At 46.4% G+C, this 23,969-nt stretch overlaps 1 protein-coding gene across 1 annotated transcript; it reads left to right on the plus strand.

Annotated features, from left to right (window-relative positions):
• Positions 1 to 184: 184 nt before the first annotated feature.
• On the plus strand, positions 185 to 23,690 carry TCAF2 (TRPM8 channel associated factor 2). The gene is made up of 9 exons (XM_059466058.1): positions 185 to 338; positions 435 to 586; positions 9,332 to 9,965; positions 13,034 to 14,004; positions 15,892 to 15,986; positions 16,923 to 17,136; positions 18,497 to 18,736; positions 20,621 to 20,958; positions 22,510 to 23,690. The coding sequence occupies exons 3-9, from the start codon at positions 9,349 to 9,351 to the stop codon at positions 22,753 to 22,755; spliced, it is 2,721 nt and encodes a 906-aa protein (XP_059322041.1). The 5' UTR covers positions 185 to 338; positions 435 to 586; positions 9,332 to 9,348; the 3' UTR covers positions 22,756 to 23,690.
• Positions 23,691 to 23,969: the final 279 nt, after the last annotated feature.

Here is a 23,969-nt window from a genome sequence, read left to right on the forward strand (position 1 = left end):
CTGCTGCCGCAAAGCGCCCAGCCGTGCCAGGGGCCGGGGTAAAAGTGTGCGTCGCCGCCGGGGGCGGAGAGGACGGCGGGGGTAAGGCAGCCGCCTGGCCGCGTTATACTCCGGGGTGGCGGGGGCGAAGGAGAGAAGAGGAGGAGGAGGAGGAGGAGGAGGACGACGACGACGACGAAGAAGAAGAAGAAGAGCAGCTTATTGATGAGAGGAGGGAGGGCGCGCTTTTACAGCGCCGGGCTTGCAGGGCAGGTGCGCCCGCCTCTCGCTGGTGATGCAGGGAAGCCCGCCCGGCAGCGAGGAGGAGCTGCTGCGTCCTGCCCTGGGGAAGCTTTACTGTAAGCTGCACTTACAATAAAGTAACCCGTCTGACCCCTCAGTTTTGGCAACCCTGTGCAGATGCATGGCTTATATTCTTTTTGCCCACCACGCAGTACTAGGTGGTCCCCGGAAAGGTAGTATCTTTGGGCACAGAAGCACCGAGCCGACAGCGAGCGTGCATCCCGGGGAGCTCGGGCATCCCTTGATTGGGGTCCCATTAGGAGCCGTGTGTTTGAAAGCCATTTGTTACCCCGGACCAGGAAAGGTAAGGACATGCTTAGGACACAGAGTGTAAGCTCTATGGCTTGCTTGTCTGTATCTATCCAGATAAAATAGCACCGATTTGCGCGTCAGCCTGCTGTTGGAGTATTTAGGGATGCATAAATAGAAATAGGTGCCCCCTCTTAATATGAAGAACATTAGTACGAATATGCAGGAATTAGCAGACCAGTCTAATTCTGGGTTACTCAGCATCTGTACATCCCTCCCGGATGGTATGGTACATTCGGCCAAATTATTTGCAAAATCCAGTTTTCAAAATCGGATTAGAATCGTATCCATCACCTTCGCCATAAATAAGGAAAGCAAAAGTGTTAAATGGGCTCAGCCTTGCACTGCAAGCCTTGAACACCCGCCCCCCGGCCGCGCAGCTGCAGCATTGCCCACTCCTCGCACAGGGCGGCGGCACCTTTCCCGGCTGTTCTTGAACTGTCCTTCCCGCCCGCTCCCTCGGCTTTCCCGGTGGGTGCTGGGCGGGGGGCCGGCGCGGCTCGGCTCAGCTCAGCTCAGTGCAGCTCCGCCCGCCGCTCCCGGGCAGCGCCGGCGCCGCTCCCGGGCAGCGGGAGCCGTGCGGAGCCGCCGCCTCTGCTGCGCCCGCCGCGCTTGGTGCTCGCTGTGCAGCGTGATGCTTGAGCCTCCTTGAGCCTGTGCATGCTCGCTGTGATGATTGAGCTTCCTTGAGCTTTTGTTAAAGCGGTGACTGAAGGGGAAAGGAGGCTCGGAGGCGGGCGCGCAGTGTACCCGAGTTGCCTTTCCAAGCCGCAGTGCCGTCCCCAGGCGCTTCCAGTGCAAATCCCTGGAGTGGGAGCTTGCTCTGTGAGGAGGGTACAGGCTGCGTCTGACCTGAGCGGGGCTGCTCTGTGCCAACGTAAAGCTGCGTCTGTGCCTGGTACACGGCAACTCCAGCACCCTGAGGTGGGCTCTGCTGGTTCCAAAGAAAAGGAATAGCAAAACAGACTAAAAGAACCTGTAGTTACTCTGGCAGCTGGGTGTAAACTGCAAAATCGACAGGTTTCCCCTGAGAAAGAACATGCTTTTCAACCCCTCACAAACATACACTTTAGTTGACTTTCAATCTGAGTAAGAAGGGAGAAGGCAGAGGAGGAGAGGATTGTGGTTTCTGCGTGCACTTGGTCTAGAAATTTCTAGCTGCTCACAATTTGCAATTTAACATGGATGAGTTATTTGATTGCAGATTAGATCTGTAGGAGGTACAAAGCTGGTTCTGTGCGTAGACTCTGGACCTTGATACACCGAGGAACACGGAGAGAAGCATCTAAGTTGGTTCTAGTCCAGCAGGTCTAGCAGGTCTTGTTGCAGGAGGCACAGCAAAAACACAGGAGATAATTCTTCCTCTAATGAGTCTGTAGGGTGCTAAATTTACAATCTCCAGTCAGCATTAGCACACAAGTTCTCCTACGCTCTCAATCCATCTGACATCTTTTTTTCATCTACTTCTAATAATAAACCAGCTATGTGTTGGTTTAAAATAAATCTTTGCAGGTCATTCTGTCTTACGCCTGGCAATGAAGTTTCTGTTTGGTACTGGTACTTTTTCAGCTGCATGTTTTCTACTTCATAATCCAGCATTTGGAAAATGCAGTATGTGTAATTGGTGCCAAATTATCTACAACTGCCAAACATGCTAGAACCAAGTTTGATAAAGTGATAAGTAGTAGAAAGGAAAGGAGGTCTTTTAGTGGAGATCATTTACAGATGTTATACAGCTCATATTTCCAGCCATCCCCTAGTTTTCAACATAGCAGTGCAAGCCCTTACATAAGTAATTTAAACCAAGTACTGCAAGTTATGTTCCTTAGTAACTTTCCAAATACTGTTTAGATACTGTTTGAGGGCCTCCCTGACAGGCTGTGTGTGGAGGGCTTTATGGAAAAGGGGACAGAGACAGCAGCAAAAGAACAGCGGGATGATGTCAATGCCATAATGCTTCCAGTAGGGTGTGCATGGAGGGAAGGCAGGTCAGAACAGTCTCTTGTCAAGCTTCTTCTAATTGCTTTCTTATAGTACCACAGCATTGTAAAGGCACCTCATGTCAGGCCTGCTCTCAGAAGACACAAAGGAAAGATTTCAGAACTTGATGGGTACGCTTAGGTGAAGGGAAAATGAAAATTTTGGCTATAGCTTTCAGGCAGAGCGGAAGACAAGTGAGATGATTGCCTAAGGCATCCGAGAACATTCCAAGCAGTAAAGTGTCCTGAAAAAACAACAAATTCCAGCAAGAGTCTGGAACAACCTAAAGCCAACCTAAAGCTGGTCAGCAACATGCTAGATTTAGGAATAGGTTTATGTAAAGACTTGCTGAAGGTAACAAGGCTTGGACTTAAAACATAGAAGATGCCATAGGGCACCGCAGCTCAGACATAGCTTTATCAACAGGTCCTGCACAGGCAAGGGTGGGACTCAAGGTGGCCTAAAGCCCATCGGGAAGGGAGGACCTGTCACGGGGTTGGCTTCCCAGGTGTGCCATGGCTGGAGTCACTGCGCTGTGTGGGTTAATCAAAGCCCCACCATGACATGCTGTGGCCTGCAAGTTCACTTGCCCAGCTCTGTTGATGATGCTGGCATGGCAGACTCCTGGAACCGGGAAAAGAAGTGAGGAATGCGTGTCTGTTCAAGCTCCAAGATGACATTTCGAGATAACGGCAAACACAGTAACCAAAAAAGGAATGACCCTATTACTTTGTGATTGGAACAGGAACTGAAACCACACTCATCAAGAGCGCTGGGTTCATGCTTGATCGGCTTGAAGGGGCTGAGCACAGGGTGTAAGAAAGGAATAAAGGCAGAAGCCACACACTCTGTGTTGACTGGCACTGGCCACCAGCTGGCAGGTGGACAGACAGCCAGACATCAGCAGGGACACCCTGATGCCACCTGCCAGGGAACACAAAATCCAGCCCAGCATGGCTTGAGTGTGGTGAAGACCTTCCTGGGGAAGCTAGTATGGATAAGATAGCTCATACACCATGGGCAAAAGCAATAATTTGTGCACCCATGTTATTTGAAGGAAGGCTTTAAAACATTCATTGATTGTTACAAAGGATTAAGTAAACTTGTTCTTTTTTTTTTTTTTTTTTTTATTGGCATACATTTCTTCAGAGGGATTGTTTGGTTGCTGTCGAAATCCAAGGAAACCCCAGATGCTCATCAGTTGGTGTGTCACACTTATACTGAGCTGGAAAAGAATGTGACTTAATAGATCAGGGTCAGCTTTAATTATTTCTGCTTGCTTCATTATAAAAAATAGTGGTGATAAGGAGGAAGCAATGCTCAGTTTATGGAATTGCACATTTTTTTGTTGCAATAAGCAGTGCTGCCATTGAAGTCCACAATAGAACACAAATCTTCATCAGTCTGACCCTACACTTGAATTCTGTGTGACATGTCAGTGATAGATTATTAAGCTGCCCATCACCTGAGTTATGCCCTGCCTGTTCCTCAGTCTCAGCTGCACTGACCTGTCCCAGTATCCCTGCTTTCCCTTGCTCTCCAACCGGATATAGCACATCAAGTTCCGTGGCATCCTTTTGGTTTGGGAGGGCTAAAGTTGTTGTTTTTCCATATTCATGACCGCGTCACTGCAGACTGCAGTGGATTGACACGGCCCGCACACCATCAGACCTCTCTCTTTTCTGCTCCTTCTCAACTGAAAGGGGTGGTGTTCACTCGTCCCCTGCTTTACAACCGAGCTACATTTACAGGGGAGGGATCTGAGCTGTTACACAGCAGGCATGCAAATGAGACTCAACCCTTCCAGCGCCAGGCTGGAAAGGGCTCTGTGTCTGCATTTCCCAGGGATTTCTGCACTGCTCGGCTCCCTGTTCACAAATAGATGTCAATGCTTTTCTAAAATTACAGACTGTAGGACTTACAGCTAGGCAAGGTCTCATTTTTAAAAAATTGTTCCCTAGTAAGGTTATTTCTTCTGTGCTTCTGTACCTTGATTTCTATTATTTGGTGATTTCATGTATGTGATATATGCTGTCCTTTTTAGATCCCAGGTAAATATTTTCAAAAAGACTAAACAGCACTTGTTTCTATAGGCATTTCTTCTGATTCCGTGTATTCCTGTCTTCACCAATTATAGCTCATTAGCTAACTTCCAACTCACAGAAATTTAGTAGAATGAATTATAATTGTTATATACCTTTCCAAATACACTGATCATGTTTAATCAGTTGGTTTCCTTTTGTTCTTTCCTTGCCTTGAAAGTACTTAAGATTACTGGACAAATGTATGTTTAGACATTCAGATTTTCTATTTCTTTGCATCTCATTAGCCAGTGAGTGTACCCTAACACTGGTGTGCATAGTAACACCACCAGAAAGGATGGGCAATTCATGTTGTTTTTTTCCTCAAACCACTGCAACATTTTACTAGGCTTGGAAATTGTAATGTTTTATAATCTATTGCTCTGAAGTGCCACATGAAAATAATACAAATAACACATGGTAATTGCCTAATTGATTCTGCAGCATTTTTACTAAAAAAATAGATTTTTTTAGACTTCATCAATTTTCAGTATGTTTCCTAATAATTCTTAGGCCTGTCATTGTTAAAAATAAATACCTGCAGTAGCTTCCTTTGGTGATTGCTATCTTGATCTAATTTTAGAGTTCTCCTTAATTTGCAACCTAATCTACTTTTTCTTCATCTCTCCTTCCTTTAGACGTATTTAACTTTGTTTTTTCTACTTTTATTATGTAACTCTAGAAAGGTTTTCTTAATGTATTTTTTCCTAATTTTGTGTTTCCCATGCAAGTTTTCTTGCTTGGCTTCCTCCCACTTCCCCATCCCTTTTCTCTGGCTGTGTCAGAGGAAGGTCAGACTGGATGTTTGGACTGTGACAGTGTCTCATTACTGTTACCATAAAAAATTTCTTCCTTATAGCCAAATCTGGGAAATCCAAATCTACCCTCTTTCAGTTTAAAACCTTGTTGCTGATGAACAGATAATGAAAATAAGTATTTTTGTGTCTTCAGCAAATGCTAAACATCATAATTCCTCTCCTTGATCAATTTGTTGATAAAGATGAGAAGAAGCAAGAGTCCACCAATTCCTTACTGCTTACAGACTTTGCAGTATTGCTGATTCTTAGTTACTGTGCAGACAGCTAGATTGCAAATCTGAAAGAGAGGAAAGACTGGAAAACGCATGGGCTCACCCTAATGAGGAAGAACAGCCAAATCCCTAGAAATGGAGTGTCCCACTCGCTTAGGCTTACCTGTGGTGTTAACAGGAGAGACATCTCAGTGCCTGTCTTGCCTCTTTTGTCCTATACTTCACAGATAGTGCACAATCCCATAATTTTTACTCATGGAAGTCCTCCCGTGTTTTGTGGGGACCTTGAAGACTTGTGCAAAAGTGACTGACCACTTAACACACAAAATATATTCCCATATTCACCCTCAGAACTTGCCCAGGTCCTCTGTCTCACAGATACTCTTCCTGAGTGGACCAAGGGGTATTCCTTCCTTTGAATCATATCTCTTTTGCCTGTGTGTGGTGGCTTTTGGACAGCAGATGATGGAATCCTAAGTTTGCATTTAATGAAATCCCATTAACTTCCCATCACATTTTTGTCCCTTTTCCAGAGACAGAAAAAAGACTGGGATAGATTTAGTCCTCTGGCAGGGTTTATAAATGTTTGCTTCAATACCTACTCTCGCAGTATTCTCAGCTCTGCAGGGAGGAGGATCTCTCTGGAGGTGAGAGGTGGAAGGTGCAGGAGGGAAGACAAGGAATTCAGAATCTGTCTTGAGACACTGTCATGGAGAATTTTTGCTTCCACATTAGGAGGGGACACAGCTAGGAGCCAAGATCTTCCTTCGATATGGGCCCAGGTCTCATGGTTGTTTCCTCCTAATTGATGTGAGCCAGCTCAGTCTTCTGCAGCTTCCTTCAATTCTTGTTAGACATGTATGTTCTCTGTTCCTGCTGAGTTTTTTCCCTTCTCTCTCTAGATAGAGGATATCATCTGTAGTTGTGTCTGCTCGGGGTCTAATATGTGCACTTCTTCCCTCCACTCTGAAATGCTTCACACAATTTAAATGGAAAAATTGTGATTACATAGGAATTGGTAATTCTGTTATATGGTCTCAATTGCTTTCAGTCAAGAGAATTAACATCCTTTCCAAAACAGCCACTCCTTGTTCTGGATAAATGCCAGGGACCAGGAGTGTTCCTAGGTTGAGAGCGTAGGATGTTAGCTTTCAGATCCTGTGATAAGAAAGGTGGGGACTAAGAAGTTTGCTGATCTTATATCAAACCTAGTCCTGTGGTTTGTCCCCATGTAGAATAACTGAGGGACAATCCCAAGCACAAGTACAGCCTAGATGGAGAATTAATTGAGAGCAGCCCTGCCAAGGAGGACTTGAGGGTGTTGGTTTGACCAGGAGTCCATGACCTAGCAATGTACATTCACAGCCTAGAAAACCAACCGTGCCCTGGGCTGCATCCAGAGCAGCATGAACAGCAGGGCAAGGGAGGGAATTCTGCCCCTCTGCTCTTGTGAGATCCTACCTGGGGTGATGCATCCAGCTCTGGGGTTCCTAGTAGAAGGAAAACACAGACCTCTTGGAACAAGTCCAGAGAAGGCCACTGAGATGATCAGAGGGCTGGAGCACCTCTCCTATGGGGACAGGCTGAGAGAGTTGGAGTTGTTCAGACTGGAGAAGGCTCCAGGAGCATCTTAGAGCCCCTTCCAGCACCTAAAATAGGCTACAAGAGAGCTAGAGAGGGACTTTTTACAAGGGCATGCAGTGACAGGACAAGGGGGAAGGCCTTGAAAAAGGGCAGGTTTAGATTAGACATTAGGAAGAAATTCTCTACCGAGGATGGTAGGACACTGGCATAGGTTGCCCAGAGAAGCTGTGGATGCCCCATGCCTGGAAGAGTTCAATGCCAGATTGAATGGGGCTTTGAGCATCTGGTCTAGTGAAAAGTGTTCCTGCCCATGGCAAAAGGTTTGAAACTAGATGTTCTTTTAAGTCCTTTTCCAACCCAAACCATTCAGTAGTTGTGATTCTATAGCTTCATATGAGTTGCTGAAACTATCCAACCACTTTTCCTCTCCCTTGCACCATGGTCAGTGTGTCAGTATAGGTACTTTAGTATCAAATCCACAGAAATCACCAAAACACCCCTCAGTATTTTGCAAGGCTGCGTTACTGCTTTGCTGCATGCTTTGTAGTAAAATACCCTAAAGCACTTAGACCTTGTATTTGCCTTTACATGTAGGGCTTCCTCAAACCCAGCAACAAAAAGCTGAGATTCAGACTAAGGCAGCAATCAAGCACTTTGTTACTGGGCATTGTGGTTTTTATCCCCATGTTAATCCCATGTTAAATTGACTCATGAATCAGCTTTGACTCATGAATCATATGCAAGAGAATAGAGGAGTCCTATGATAGTTTTGGTGAAAAACAGCACTTCCAGGCATGACCACAGAGGATAAGTGATACTGTCATTCTAGATCAGGTTGCTGTTTCTAAGCACCCTGGGGCTTCTGACAAATCCAGATCAAGGATGCAGCTTCTCCAGGACTTGCCATTTTCCTGTGTTTGGATGACAAGGGTTTGCTTTCAGGGTAGCCAAATGTGAAGTGTGTGTGAAGCCTGGTGTTGGCAAGGGATGCTGCCAGGGAAAGGTCCACGCCCCTTCAGAGCAGCTCCTTCCCTTGCTGTAGGTGTTGTGCTCAGTCACTCTTCTGAATCCTGAATGACACAAGCTGGGAGGGACTGGGTCAGAGTCTCATACCTCAAAGCCTTCCTGTTTGCATAGCCACAGCTGCCCCAGATCAGCAGAAGACAACTTCAGGACAAAGCTGAGCCAAACTTTGAAACCGGGGGAGCCTTAACAGAGCAGTGTCACTCACAGACCTCAAAGGGCTTGGCAATTGAGGTCAGTACACTCTCCTTACTTCACAGGTGGGAAAACAGATGAAACAAAGCTATGGGAAAGAGAAGTTATTTTATTGAGATTTAAAACAGTTTGGATCAGGGAACTAGGCCATTAATCTCCTGTGCCCAGACATGTTCTCATCGGTACTATGTGCTTTAAACTGACAGTTATTGCAGTGAAGCTGGTCATCTCCAGCATTTTTGCTGACTTTCCTCTCCCTCACAGCACCTCCTAATACTAAGCACAGGCTTATAGTGCTAAAATGGAGGTAGAAAAGTACAACATGTTGCAGCAGCAGCATGTAGCTCTGTACGTATCCAATTAGGAGCTAAAATGTGAATGGTATGTTTGAATTATATTGTGCATTGTGTTGATACAGCTTTTTCATTTTCTGGCTGTTCCTGTGTAAACCACCTCTACCATACAAGTTCCTAGTAGACTTCCTGGAGCTTCTGGCACTCTCTCTCTTCAAATAAATTGTTAATGGGACAGTGAATACCTTTATTTCCCTGTTTTCCTCCCTGGTGCATAGCAGAATTTGTTGAAACAGTCATTTTGTCTCCCTAATCATGGTATACTTGTCACTTCTATTTAAATATGTAAATAGTGTGATAACAAAGCTAAAACAAGCAAAAAAACCAAACAAAATGACAAACAAACTAAATCCCCAAAAAAGTTGCATTCACAAATCTGACTCCTCTTTGTTTGAAGTTCCTACTAGCTGACAAAAAAATTGCTCCAGGGGTTGTTACAGCTGTTCCTTATTTCTGAACTTCACTGTAATGGAGGTTGTTCTTCTCTCCACCAGACAGGAGTGTCCTGGAGATGAAACCCTGTGCCACCTACGAGCAGTTAGTGGATGGTGTCGGGCCGTGGGACTTCACTGGAGGTTTTGTTCCCTGTGAGCTGCTCCTTGTTGGAGAGGACGCCTTCCCTGTGCTCCTGAGCGCCAAGAAGCAGGTCCTGATTGCGGTCTCACAGTATGGCAAGGGCCGGATGGTGGTTGTTTCCCATGAAGGAATCCTGAAGAGCCCCAAGTTCTCCCAGTTTCTCAGGAATGCCATGGGGTGGCTCAAGCCTTGCCCGGAGGCTGTGGTTGGGGTTCATCCTCAGCTGGATTCCCTGTCCCAGGTGCTGCTCGAGGCTGGCACCCGAGTGCAGGTGGAGGCAAAGCCCGGCCCGTCCATGGGGGTGTTCTGTATGGATGCCTATGACAGCTCCCAGGCCAGAGGCATCGTGGACTTTGTCAAAGGGGGTGGAGGGCTGCTTGTTGGAGGCCAAGCCTGGTACTGGGCAAGTCAACACGGCAAGGAGAAGGTGCTGTTCGAATTCCCTGGGAACCAGGTGACCAGCGTGGCTGGCGTGTACTTCACAGGAAACACCGTGGAAAAAGGCGTCTTCAAAGTGGCCAAGAAGATTCCCAAGATCCCATTAGTTGTCCCGTGAGTATCTGAGTTGCCCTCTCTTTAAAGCAGCAGTTAGGTTATGTGGGTGAGTTTGTAGAAGATTTGGGAGGTGAGAGGTGAGGGTGATGGTAAATGCTGGTTCTTTAATAACCAGCATGGAATTGTTGCCTTCCGATTTAAAGAGGACCATTCTTTGCAATTGGAAAGAATGCTGTCTTCAACTGCTTCCAGGGCAGCAGGACCAGGCCCAGAGAATCCATGCTCAGAGAAGGAAATGAGAGGAGGCATCTTTTAGAACAGCCTGCTTGATCAAGTGTACCTGAGTAAAATGCAGCAAAACAGGGACAGGAGAAGGAACTCCTCTCCCTCTCCCCACACATCCCTACATTCAGGGCAACTTTCCCACAGCTGTAAACCATGGTGGAGATGAAGCAGCAGGACAGCTCTCTGGGCCAGGCTCTGGCTGACATCTGCCAAACCTGTTTAGCCTGTTCCTTGCAGGAATTTGCTTCTGCAGGTAAGCCCCTGGAGCTGGCCAGAGCTGAGGCTGGGTGCCGCCTCCCTTCTCAGCTTCTGAAACAGGCTGTGGGCAAGAAATCTCAGTTTGGCTCTTTGGGTTCTGGATTATCAGGTGTAAAACTCAGGGCTCATATTGCACAACTGACCAGGCATTGGAGACCTGGATGTTGCCCTGCTCTCTTCCTCCCCTTGCCAGTGGCTGTGCCAGGCTCTTTCTCGTGCCGCTTTCTGCTAAGTTACATAAGGCACAGCAGGTTCTCCAGGGAGCATTTGTGCTGCTGCACTTCCTCTGTGTGGCAGCTTCATTTCACTGTAGTGACAGCCACAGCAATTACAGTAAAACTCCCTGCAAGTCTTTCCTTCACAGCCTTTTCCTTGTGGATGTAGAATGCTAAATGTCTAATATTTTCAAACAATTAATGGGATCTGATACTTTCTGTTGTTTTCTGGTAAAGGTAGTAGAGAGCTCTGCTGTTTAATTCCGTGAAATGCTTAGGGCGCAGCTAACAAATCAGGTTTCTTAATTAAAATTTGCTGCTTGCTTCATGTTACCACCTGCACTGCAAAAGCACATTCCCACTGCTTCATGCACAAGGCATGGAAGAGGGAAAGGGGTGGAGATTTCAGGAGAAAAATTACATCACAATTAACAAGACTTCAAATGGTAACTAAGGGTGAATTACACCTTGTTGAGGTTGTTTTTGTGGGGGTTTTGTTTGAATCTAGAGCCACAGAGAAATTTTGATCTCCAATTTCTGTGTAACGCAACAGCTCTGTACATCTGGGTCTTGCCAGATTTGTGTGCAGAGAATCAGGCTTCAGTCTGAGACAAGAGCTGTGCCATATGTCTGGACACATGCTCTGTGTGACAAAGGGTCTCAGTAAAGTAATAACCAAAGAAGAGCTGCAGATTTAATTCCTGTCCTACGGGCATGAGGAAGGGCAGCATCATTTATTCTCACTGAGTTGGCAGCAATGGCCATGTAGCAACAGATCCTTCACAGGTGTTGGGGGAAAACTGTTTGGCAGAACCAGGGGAAAGTGTACACAAAGCAAATGAGAGTAATTCAGCGTGTCTTTCTCACAGTGACACATAGGAGTTATATGAAAATAGCAGAGATAAGAGAGCCTTGCACAGCCTAATCTCTTTTTATTGTGGACACTGACAATGGGAGGTGTAATGTGAGGTGTATGTGTTAAGGCTCTAATTCAATTTCCAGTCATTCATGATTTGTCTAGCTGTGTGTCTGCCTGTCTGTGTAGCCCATCTGTCCCAGCACCCCTTTCTTCAGTTCTCAGCAGTGGCAGAGCTTGGGAAAAGTACAGAAATTTTTTGGGCTCGCCTAGTTCAATTAAGCCTAGGGTGGGGCAAATAGAGGAAGTTTCTCTTAGAGGAGATATGCTGATTCCCACATTATGTGCAGTTTAAATGTGCAGTTTAAAAAACTATGAGGGGTCTGATTTTTTAATCTAAATGTATTTAGATTTTCAAGTGCCTCTTCAAAGACAGAGGTCTAGAAGCTTCCTTTTGACCTATTTATTCCAATTTTTAAATGATGGCTGAGATTCCTACAGATTTGCTTGGCTGTAACAACTGAGGCTTTAAAAGGCGAAAAATGAGGCATTGATGGATTTTTTTTTTTTAACGGAAGAACTGACAGATTGTTGTCCTGGGATGAAGGAGAAAGGAGAGGCAAGGATGGCCACTGAGAATAGCTCAGTTGGTTAGAACATGGTGCTACTAATAGTGTCAAGGAGGGGGGTTTGATCCCTATATGGACCACTCACTTAAGAGTTGGACTCAATGATCTTTCCAACTCAAAATATTCTCTGTGTCCTGGTTCAGGACAAATATGGGAGAGAACCCCCAGAGGGGCTCCTCTAGGACAGCAGATTCAATTGGTCCCTCTCTCCAACCGGTTTGGGAGGAAATACGGCCTTGGAGAAAAGTGGAAAAAAACCTGTTCATTAAACAATAAAGCCTAAACAATGTTAAACAATAAAACCCCTTGCTGCTCCAAAAGAGATGACAAACTGAGAAAGTCCCCTCCCCGGGTTGTAGCTCAGCTCACTCAGTCTCTGATCAGTCCCTCAGGCGCTGGAAATGCCGCAGCCCAGGCCCGGCCCGGTAGGCCCCAGGTGTGAGCTGCCAGTGCTCTGCTGGTGTTCAGGCCAGAGCAGCTTTGAACAGGCCCAGAGAAAGGGAAAAAAACCCCACAGTCCAGGGAACTTGTTTGCCTCAGCTAGCTAAAACTAACTAAAACAAAGGAGAGCTCTGTCCCGCTGTCTGTCCATCCACAGACAACACAGCCCAGGAGCAGGAATGTGGAGGAGTGAGTGCAGTGTGTGAAAACAAACTGCTGCTTCTTCTCTGCCCCCTTCACTCTCTGCAACACGTCCTAAAGGTGCAGAACTTATTATTCAGCATGAACAGATCAAGACTACTGGGGATAAAAGCATCATATAGTCAACCTAGACCACTGTGAAATCAAGAAGAGAACTCCTTAATTTTCAGCTATGGCTCCAGTCATTTGTGCCAAGGGTTCTGGGCTGGGGGCTAACCTGGACCTCTCTTGGTTCTGCAGGCACCAGGCCAACCTGAGCCGTGACGCTGAGTTTCTCCTGCGCGGTGTGCCAGAGCTGGATTTGGTGACGGGGGGCATCCCCTCCACCTTGCTGGTGCACGGAGCCCTGTCCTTCCCGCTGTGCCTGGACAGCTCCCAGCGCTGCCTCTTGGCTGCCGCACGCTATGGCCGCGGCCGCGTGGTGGTGGCCACCCATGAGGGCCAACTGTTCTCCCCAAAGCTGGCCAGATTCCTGCTCAATGCTGTCTCCTGGCTGGATGCCGGCAGGAAGGGGCTGGTGGGGGTGAATCCCAGCCTGGAGAAGCTGTGTAGCCTGCTGTCTCAGGCAGAGGTGAAGTCGCAGGTGTCACAGCTGGCAGGTGACATCAGTGTGTACTGCTGCACTTCTTACGGTGACAAAGAAGCCGAGAGAATCCACGCTTTTGTGGCAGAGGGAGGTGGCCTGCTGATGGGGGGCCAGGCCTGGTACTGGGCTTCCCAGAACTCTGGCAAAGCTGCTGTGGCAAAATATCCTGGCAACAGGATCCTGAACCGCTTTGGGCTGAGCATCCTGGGGCAGTGCGGCCAGGCAGCCAAGTACCCAGCCCTGGGGCCGGGGGAGCACTACCACTTCCGCAGGGCGCTCCTGCTCTTCAGCACGCAGCTGCAGGGACATCAGGAGCTCACGGAGCCCCTGAAGGGCTGGCTGCGCCTCCTGGCAAAGGACTGTGCTGCCTTCCTGCACATCCCAGCCCGCGACTGCCCGGCGTACGCCTCGCTGCACCGCATCCTGACCAAAGTGCTCAAGAGGACTGGGATCCCGCAGGTCGGCAGGCACTGCCCCGTCAAGAGCAACTCCAAAGAGGCAGTGCTTCTGTGCATGGCGACTGAGCTGTCCCTCACCATGACAGACAGCGCTACTCTGGTGCAGAAATCTGCTGCTGGGGTCTGTGCCTGCCCTGTCACTGTGGAAATTGATGGCACAAACCCAGGTGAGGAGTTACGTCTCTTCCTCTCAAGGCATCCTGTTGCTGGGATCACTGGGGTGGCTGCCCTCAGTGTGCCTGTGTCTGTGTATGCCTGAACATGGGCACAGATGTGCAATTTCACCTTGGCCTTCAGAGGAGACTGAGCTCAGTGCAGTGGCAGACAGGCTCCTTTTGTGACCAGCCCTGATTTTAGCACCTGAAGCAACCCATGGCAGTCCTGCTTCCTCCCTGTTGGTGCACAGGCACTGACAGGAGAACTCCCAACAAGTGGTACTGCAGGGCACTTGCATGGCACAATGGTTTTGGCAAGAAAGCTCTGAGAAGCCCTGGACTCCACACTGCAGGTTGCTGTTCCCATAGTTGTGCTGATATAGCCATCCTACACAGAGGTGGGAGTTAGAAACAAAAAGTTTATTTGTTATCTAGGTAATTTCAGCCTGAGTTATAGCACAGTCCCACAGCTTGGTGTATCAGCACAATGGAGAAAAGATCTGGTTTTGGGTGTGAAACAGGCTGGAAATATGGTACGAACTTCTTGGGCTGACACCACATTGAAGCCAAAGTATTGAGTAAATACACCATAAATGACTTGTCTAAGCTTAGGCCTTGTATCTGTACCAGATTGCTGAGATTCCTGCTTACAACTGATATGTTGAAACTCTGGGTTAAATTCCACTAGTAACTTTTGTCCCCTAGACAGAGTTTTTTAAATTAGAATATGATTTAGAGGAGTTGTTTCCAAATTATTACAATGAGATAAAAGAGGCTGTTCTGGAATGGCAATGTCTGAGTGCAGTGGCTGTGCAGAGAGAAAAGTTGAAAAATAACTTCTCACTGGTTTTAATAATGAGTCAGGACAGAAGCTGAAAATACTCAGAATTTGTGTCATTTCACATAAATGAAAAAGAAAGAAAAGCTAGGAAACCCTGAGCACCATTTCAAAACTGCCTTTGGTACAAATTCAGCAAAACCGAGATAAACTGGTAACATACTGTGATATAGTCTAATTTGCATTTTTCATTGGGTTAGGTTTTGCTTGACAAAACTGGTTCTGCTTTCATGGTTGATGGGAAAGGTTGTAAGTTGGGTGCTTAATGACAGTTCAGCTCTTTTTAGGACTTCTGGTGTTTGGATTGAAATATACCTAAGTAAACTTTATGTCAGAACTAGGGAGTGGAATCTGCCTGATCAGTAGAGTAGAGATGGATCAGTTTTGCACTGTAAATTCTGTAAATTGCAAGTGTTTAAAGAGATTTATGCTGAGGAGACTTGCATTTCCATGGGAAGGCTGTCTAGAAACATGCTGAATTGTAGTGGTACCCTTCTTAGAGGTACACCTAGCACAGAATGATCTCTTGAGGCTTTCTCATCACTTCAGTCAGCTAGAAATGACAATTCCTGTGGCTCCAGTTTGTGCTGGACCAGTCACTAAGGAAAAATGCGATGCCACTGTCAGTCTGTTATTTGGGAAATGTTTTATGATCATTACAACTTCAATTGTGTAATCCCACCATAGCTGGCACCTCTTATGAGGTCTTGAGGATAAGAGGGTCTGGGTGTAGGAAGTGTTGGGGTTTTGGCTTACTTTCTCTTTTGTTTTTTTTCCTTCTCATTTTTATAAGATACTACTGAGCACATTTAAACTTGGCATTTCCAGAAGTGTAAATCCGGATGGGCTTGCTTGCTAATGGTGTGATGATTTTGTTCATTTCTTTGAAAATGTATTTCTGACGAGATGGGTAAATGCGAGATGGTTCTGTGAGAGTAGAGCAAGGGAAAAGGAAAGGATGGAAGATTATTCTCCTGTTGCAACTTGAAATCTCCAGGATCTGTAATGGTCCAGACAAAGAAGTGCTTGACTGTTCAGGACTGTGTTCTGTTATCTTTTAGGAAAGACAGCCTGGAGGAGCACAGGACTCTACCTCCCCGAAGGGCACACAGCAGTGATAACGTGCCCTTGCCTGGTGGTCGGTGCGGGCCTGAAGGTGAACTCTCTCTGCTTGGCGTTGGTTTTCACCTGTGTAATTGTCGGGTTAGAACTCAAAAGTAGCAAGGGGAGGGGTTTTCTCCTTAATGGCATTTTCTAACCTTTCCCGCCCTTTCCTACTGCTGCCACCCTGTGGCACTTAAAATGCTTTGTCATAATTTCTTCACCTTGTGTCCTTTCTCTTTTCTTTTGCTTTCCTCCCTCTCTGTGTGCTGGCGGGATAATTGAGTGTGGCTGCTGCTTGAGGGCTGTTGGTTTTTGTTCTGTTATGGTGCAAAAAAACCTGATCAAGATTATTTCCAGGTCCAGGATAAGTACTTGGGCCCTTCTATGAACCAAACTTTATTCCATCTCTCCAGATCTCTCATAAATTCCTTTGACAGTGCTGTCACTGCTGCTCATGTAGATGTATCCAGATGAGACAGGCACTCTTACTTGGGATCCTGTTCTCTGCAAAATACAACAGAAGCAAATGCTTACCTTCTTGGATATTTTTTGCAGTGACCTCCCTGAAGCAGCTGAAATGCAAAGTTAACTCAGGTGCTTCTGTCTGATCCTGCAGCCACGTGCTGTCTATTTTATTATGAGAGCTTTAAGGAGGAGGCGCAGTAAAAGAAGCCAGTCATGACCACATCTCTCCAAATGATGTTATAGGAAGTGCCTCTGACGCTGGGGAAGGGTGGAGGAATCATTAATGCAAGTGCAGTGCAGTGGAAGAAGTCACTACAGCACTCTGACCTGCTGGTGAAGGATGCAGTTGGGCCAGGAATACTGGGAGAAGAGCTGTAAGACTGAGCTAGGGACTAGGCTGGAGTCAGAAGGCTGCTTCTGTGTGCGTGCTCTGCAGGGACAGTGCTCCGTGGGTGCTGAGGTCAGTCTGCCAGCTCACACTGGCACACCTCTGACCAGCTGTTCCTACTCTTCTTCTTGCCAGGTGCAGGTTGGGTGTCACACGGATGACCTCTCTGGAGCCAAGGAGCTGAAACGGGCCCCAGTGGTAATCCGCACCTGTGATGTTTCCTGCCAGAAACAATCCGTTTCCTGCCTCTGGGGTGGCCTCATTTACATCATAGTACCAGCAAAGAGTGCATTGGGGAGCGTGCCCATCACGGTGGAAGGGGCAGTCAGAGCTCCTTTCTTCAAGCTGGGTAGGCTTGTTTACCTTGGTTTACCTTTTTGCCTGAGGGCTGCTCGTTGTCCCAGTGACTGAAAGGAGAAGTGGTCCTGTGTTTAGGAAGGTCTTAGAAATGCTTGGATTTAGGAAAACCCAGATTTATTTTCCTTACTGTGTTGTCCTCTGGGATTCCCATTTTTCTACTAATTTTTGAGAATGGTGGAAGGGAGGTCCCTTCCACCTTCCCTGATAGGAATCACCAACCTGTCAGCCTCAGCTCTGTGCCTGGAAAGTTCAGGGAACAAACCCTCCTAGATGCTATGCTAAGGCACATGGAGGACAGGGAACTGATTTGGAACAGCCAGCACAGCTTCACCAAGGGCAAGTCCAAGAGAGATGGGGACAGACCCTTTAGCAGGACCTGTTGCAGTAGGCCATGGTGCAATGGTTTTTAACTAAAAGAAGCTCGATTCAGATTATGTATAAGGAAGAAATTTTTTACTATGAGGATGGTGGAATACTGAAACTACTTGCTCGAAGAAGTGATGATAGATGCTTTCCTTGAAACATTCAATGTCAAATTGGGCAAGGCTCTGAGCAACCTGATCTAGTTGAAGATGTCCCCCCTGGTCAAACAAGAGGGTTGAAACAGATGACCTTTAAGGTCCCTTCCATCCAAACTATTCTACAATTTATGAATCTCTGCTTCTGGGTTAGTCACTCTGAGCCTGCTAAGTGGCTGGGAGTAGGTGAAAGAGCTTTCACAAAATGGACAGGGTTTGTCCACACCCACATTTCTTGGAGCTGGAGTTGTTATTTCTGATGGAAACCGTTGTGCTGGGGAGAGGCAGCACGGCAAAGCATGCTTTGTGCTCTGCTTGCTTTACTGTGCCCTCATATGGCCATCTCTAGATCCTGCAAGATATCTCTGGTGAATTTCACATCTCTTCTCTTCTCTTCTCTTCTCTTCTCTTCTCTTCTCTTCTCTTCTCTTCTCTTCTCTTCTCTTCTCTTCTCTTCTCTTCTCTTCATCAAACTGAACAGAGCCAGCATTGTTATGTGAAACAGCAACTCTGCTGGACAAAAAGAAATGAGACACTGGAGAAGCCTGATGCCTCTTGTTTTCTGATACAAAACAGGGATCTGTTCTTGCTATGCTACTCTGTTATATGCCAGTCCTTTTCTGTTCCCTACCTATTAAAGAGCCTGAGGAGGCTTCCTGAGAACAGATTGAGGACTGGCTATGTAACAGCCACCACCCACAGTCATGCAACTACCACATACTGTTTTCCAAGAAACTTTCACGACCTGCTCTCTTTCTCTGAGCTTGACCTCTGTGAGCATGCTCAAAAGTCAGACTTGTGCTCAACTGATTTTGTGTGTTGTTTCTGTAGGGGAGACCTGTGAAAGGCAGTGGGAGGCCTGTATCCGGCACTACCCTGCTCCCTGGGCAGAGCTGGCTGTTGAGAATCTCATCCTGACGGTGCCTTCTGACAGCATCCGCCACATGGAGAGCCCACGGCCGCTGCTGACCCTGTGGGACAAGATCATGGTGGCCATAAGCACGTTGGCAGCCGTGCCAGCAAAGTTCCCAAGGCCAGAGAGGATTGTAACAGATGTCCAGATCTCATGTGGTGGGTACAATGCCATATGGCCTTCTCCAGGGCGAAGAGGCAAGTGGCCTCTAGCAGCAGTGTCTGTTCCTTCAAGGTTATTTTGCTAAAACCAGACTGGGAACATATGTGAGGTGTTAAATGACTGTGACCCTTGCATAATTGTGAGCTGCTCCATCAGCAGCTCACAAATGTGGTAAGGCAGGGCTTGAAAAACATACTGACCTTTGCAGATGCCTCCCTGCTCTCAAAACTGGTGGTGTCTTCTCAGCAGTTCTCCTGTTGGGGTGTGTTACGATGCAGAGCTGCTGGCTGCAGTGGCTTTAGCTCACATGCAGCTATCCATTCTCCCTCCTGAATGCACTGCAGAGCCAGTACAGCTGGGAAGCAGTGACCTGATTTCTATTTTCTCTCTGGCTCAGCCACAGGAGTGTTCTCATGTGTTCAGTGACAATTTTAAACCTCTGCGTGCCTACTTGCTGGACGTGGGCTCCACAAAGGTTATTGTGGGCAAAGCTTAGCCTGAAAAGATGTGTGCCTGAGATGATGGCACACATCTGGAAGCAGATCCAGTGTTGCTGTCAAAGCCCAGGAGTGTGTATTTTTGCAGCTGATGTTACCCCACTACAGCTTTTCCAGTTATGAACTGTGTGCCTTCAATCAAGAATCAAATTATATAGTAAACATGGAACTTTGCAATAAAAATTTTGCTCCGTTGTTTTTTTAAAAAAAAACTTAAATTCATCCTGGTTAAATTCATCATCCCACAATGAGACCACAGCTGGGCATGAACCCTGATGCCCTAAACTTTTGCTAAGCTACAATGGAAAGAATTTGTGGCACATCTTGGGAGTGTTAGGTTTTGCTGTGCTGAGCAAATGCCAGTTAAAAATATCATAGTCTACAGACATAAAATTTCTTTTGGCTTGGGTGGACTAAATGGTTTCACTCACATTTCTGGATCTGAACTTTTTGGGTGCTGGTGATGGCTAATTGCATATATCCCTCTTATTAAAAAAGAGAAAGCTCAAGATCTTCACTAGTTCCTGCAGAAACTAGTTCCAGACCATTCACATTCTATGATCCCTAGTTCCTGCAGGAGGGGGATTGCCATTCCTGTTCATTCACCAGGCTCCCTCTGTGTAAAGGGCTGCTTACACCCTGCTACAACAGGTATTTGAATATGGGGGCATTGCTCTTGCATGAAGTTTTGGGAATCTTCCAGGAGGGCCAATTAGGGAAGAAGACACCAAAGAGGCAGAAGTAAAATCCCTTGCAGTGCATGTTTCTTGCCTAGGAACCTGCTGGGAGGTTGTTTATGGAATAGCTATCCTGCAGGGCTAAGAACAGCCTTAAGTATGACAGGCTGTGTAGTCCTTAAGCATGACAGACTCACATGTGTTTTCCATGTGTCTCATCCTCACCAGTGACCACTGGAGTGCAGGTCTGCAGTGTCCACTCTCTACGTAGAAGCACTCAAGGAGTGCCATGGTGCTGTCACATCATTGCATGGTTGCATTGGTGTCGACTGTGCTCAGCCTGTGGGAGTTCAGGGTTGTTCTGGGCAATAGTCAGGCTTTTCTCCTCACCCTCAACCTCATGAGTCCAACCATGAGTGTACATTTATATATAAAAAGGAAAAGCAGGCAGAACTGCACTTAACTGATGGTTCAGTCCTGCCTTTGCTTGTTAGACTGTTTAAGGGTCACTATCTGTAAGGGTGAAACATCATGTATTTCCTTATGTCACACTGGGAAAAGTTAGTCATTCATGGTAATAAAAAAGTGTTATTTGTGAGATGGAGGAAAGGCTCTAGAGAAATGAAAAAAAATACAATAATCATTTACATCTGAGAAGCACTGAGGTGAGCACATAATGACGTGTTGCTCCCTGTCTGTCCTGCAGGCTGGATGCATGCTGGCTACCCCATCATGGGCCACCTGGATTCAGTGAAGGAGATGTTAGACGTGGAGAACATGCAAACTACTGGTCTTTGGGGTCCCATCCATGAGCTGGGACACAATCAACAGCAGCAGGCATGGGAGTTCCCCCCTCACACCACAGAGGCCACATGCAACCTCTGGTCTGTCTATGTTCATGAGGAGGTGCTGGGCATTCCCAGGCATGAGGCCCATCAGGCACTCAGGCCACAGTGCCGCAAGGAAAGGATAAAAGACTATCTGAAGAAAGGTGCTCAGCTAAAGGACTGGAACGTGTGGACTGCTCTGGAGACATACCTGCAGGTAACAGGGAAAATGTGTGTGTGTTCTTAGTGCAGTCACTGAGGCCTCTGTTAGAGGAATGTCTGCAGCCTGCTGACTGTAGCTGTGGAGCCTTGATGTGTTTGATTACTGTCAGAGGGTTTATCTTGGGCCCAGAACGCACCTGAGAGGTAAAGAGGCAGAGTGCCTAAAGCTGAGGTCTGCTGGAAACCTTTGTCAGATTTGGGCTTAGCCACTCAGGGAGATAGCTCAGTGCAATGTACTAACCTTTCGCCCTGGAAGAGAAACAGGAACTGCTGCTTGTTATACAACATGGGAAAAGGAGGATCAAACTTGGGCCCAGCTCTTTAATCCACAGCAGATTTCCTGTAGGATGGTGGGCTAGTTGTCAAAAAACCTTGGCACTGTAAAGTGTCTAGAAGAGCCAGGCTTTGAATAGTCTCCTGGTGAGTTACATGACCTTTTAAAAAACTTACAGAGAGGAGGGTGTTCATATCATCCAGTGCACTGAGTGGAGTCAATGTAGTCCAGCAAGTGGCAAGAGGATGGGCTCAGCCTATCCTCCTGCACACAGAACTGGATCCCTCACTGTGGTCGAGACTCTAAAACATGAACCCTATCCTAGATTAAAGTGCATTCTCTTGGGAAGCATGCAAGAGAGATTCCCCCTTTCCCTTAATCCTCCTAGAAACTATTAGCCTAATGGAGAGAGCACTCAGCTGATTTTAACTGGGAACTGCAAAGCAGATGTCCATTATGATGCTTAAGCTACTTACTGTTGTGAGATGAGTGTTCCTCAGCTCCCTTGTCTGAGAGCTCTCACACTTCATATGAGGAGAAGTGCATTTACTGGAGGGGTATTGATCCTGACTTCTTCACATCCCAAATAGGCATCTGCATGGTCAAGCTGAAGAGTCATCCTCTGAGGATTTTTGGTGCAAACAATAACAAAATATTTATACAGTGGGGAACAGTTTTAAGGGGAAAAATTTTCCCACAATACCTTACCAGTTTGGCCACTGCCTTGCTGCCTCACCCACACTTGTAGGCTGGGATGTCTCATCTCCTGCCTGATTACTAACATGACTGCTGGAATAAATGTGCATGGAAGAACAGTTCTAATTCTGCAGCAGCAGTTTTTCTGTATGAACTCCTTTTGTTCATATTCTTAGGCAAAGCATGCTCTGTTCATAATCTCTCCCTCCCCTTTTCTCATTACTCCTTGTTCTCCTGTGCCCCTTCTTTCCAGCTATTCTGTCAGTGTCCCCTCTGATACTGTTTTCACAAAGCAGCAGCTTATATAATAAATTACTGACACTTCTGGCTACTCCCCGTGTATCTTTGATCTCTGTTTGTTTTGGGAGATCAGTGTAATGGGGAGGTATTTTTCTGTACTTTAGTGCTGTTAGTTATGCTCTGAAGCCTGAAAAGCCTAGATACTTTCATCTAAATTTGCATTAATTTTAAAAGACACTGCAGAAACCCCGTGGAGTTTTCTACTGTGTGTAACACAGGAATAATGCCAGTGAAATGATAACTTAACTGTTTGTGCACTATATTGTTTTTCATCAGCTGCAGGAAGGGTTTGGTTGGGACCCCTTCACCCACCTCTTCTCTGACTACCAGAAAATCTCCAAGATCCCAAAAGACAACACTTCTAAGATGAACCTGTGGGCACAGAAGTTTTCTCAGCAGGTGAATAAGAATTTGGCTCCATTCTTTACAGCCTGGGGATGGCCTATCAAGAAAGAACTGTCTGTGGAACTGTCCTCTCTACCCAGCTGGGAACAGGATCCAATGAGATCCTATAGACCATAAAGGAAAACTACCTAAATCTTGGTTCTTGTACTAGCTATGGCCTATCTTTATCTCCATGTGTATCTACATGATAGCTCACTATGTGCTTGGATTTATGCTGGATTCTTCAGCTTCTTGCTGCCAGTGGAGGCCAGCCCCAACCGAAATTCAACAAGGATCAGCAGATCAGCAACCACCTAAGACATCTTCTGAAGGGTTAAATAATCAGTGAGCTTTGTTCCAGGTGCTTCACCTCAAGAAGAATGTAATTCTGAGTTGATTTAGTTCCTTCACTTTCTCAGATGACGTGGAAGTTTTCTGGGTGGAGCAGTCCCTGGACCATGGGAATAGATATCTTTAAAGCAAATATTAGCCTCCACAACATTGTATTCTTAATATAATCTCAGTAACATGAGATTTCACAAAAATCCCTAATGTTAAATTCCTCTTGTTATACAGAAGTTCACAGCACCTGTTGTGAAAGTGGCCTTATAATGCATATATACAGGCTATATAATGCATAATTTACTGAAATGCTGTAGATTCCTTCCTACATTCTATGACTGTGTGACCCAGCATTCATCTTTATGTGAACAAGTCAATTATAAGTTTTAGCTGTCCTTCAACCATAGCCTGACAGCAAGATACATGCCAATGAAGAGGAGAGAGTGGAAGCAGGGAGGTGACTTGATTGTAGTCAGTAAAGGTTTAGCTTGTGGAGTTATCCAAGGTTAAAATCCAGGCACTGACCTGACAGCCTGAGGGAGCAGGGAGAAGGAAGACAACAGTTCATCAAGACAGAGGACCAGCCTTTTCAAGGTGCAACAAAGTTCATGTTACTCCCAGCTCTTTCATAATTGCTCAGCTATTATGGGTTTTGGCAAGCATGTTAATGCTTAGCCTAAAAGCTCGCTAGTCCCAGCCTATTCCTTATGTATCAGTAAAAAATAAAAAATATCACCATACACATGCACATTCTGTATGTGATCCTATTTTCATGTCTCCATGCACAGCAAAAAAAAGGCCTAAATAGAAATGACCTAAACAGAAGTGGCCTTGGTGGTAAAGTTGTTCAAAGTTGAAAAAAACCACCATGGAAGTCTCTATTCTGTGGTGTGGCCTCATATATATCGTAATGCCAAAGGAGGGCACATTAGGTCAAATACCAATCACAATTAAAGAGACTGTGCAGCCTCCTTTCTTCAGGCTTGGTAAGTGGTCCCAAAACCTAACTG

Source organism: Ammospiza nelsoni, chromosome 2 (assembly GCF_027579445.1).
Source record: "Ammospiza nelsoni isolate bAmmNel1 chromosome 2, bAmmNel1.pri, whole genome shotgun sequence".
NCBI classification, from domain to species: Eukaryota; Metazoa; Chordata; class Aves; order Passeriformes; family Passerellidae; genus Ammospiza; species Ammospiza nelsoni.

Coding starts and splice junctions, on each gene's coding strand:
- TCAF2 (XM_059466058.1), top strand. CDS start 9,349: ATGAAACCCTGTGCCACCTACGAGCAGTTAGTGGATGGTGTCGGGCCG. Junction 15,987..16,922: donor TGGTCGGTGCGGGCCTGAAG/GTGAACTCTCTC, acceptor TCTTCTTGCCAG/GTGCAGGTTGGGTGTCACAC. Junction 18,737..20,620: donor AGATGTCCAGATCTCATGTG/GTGGGTACAATG, acceptor TCTGTCCTGCAG/GCTGGATGCATGCTGGCTAC.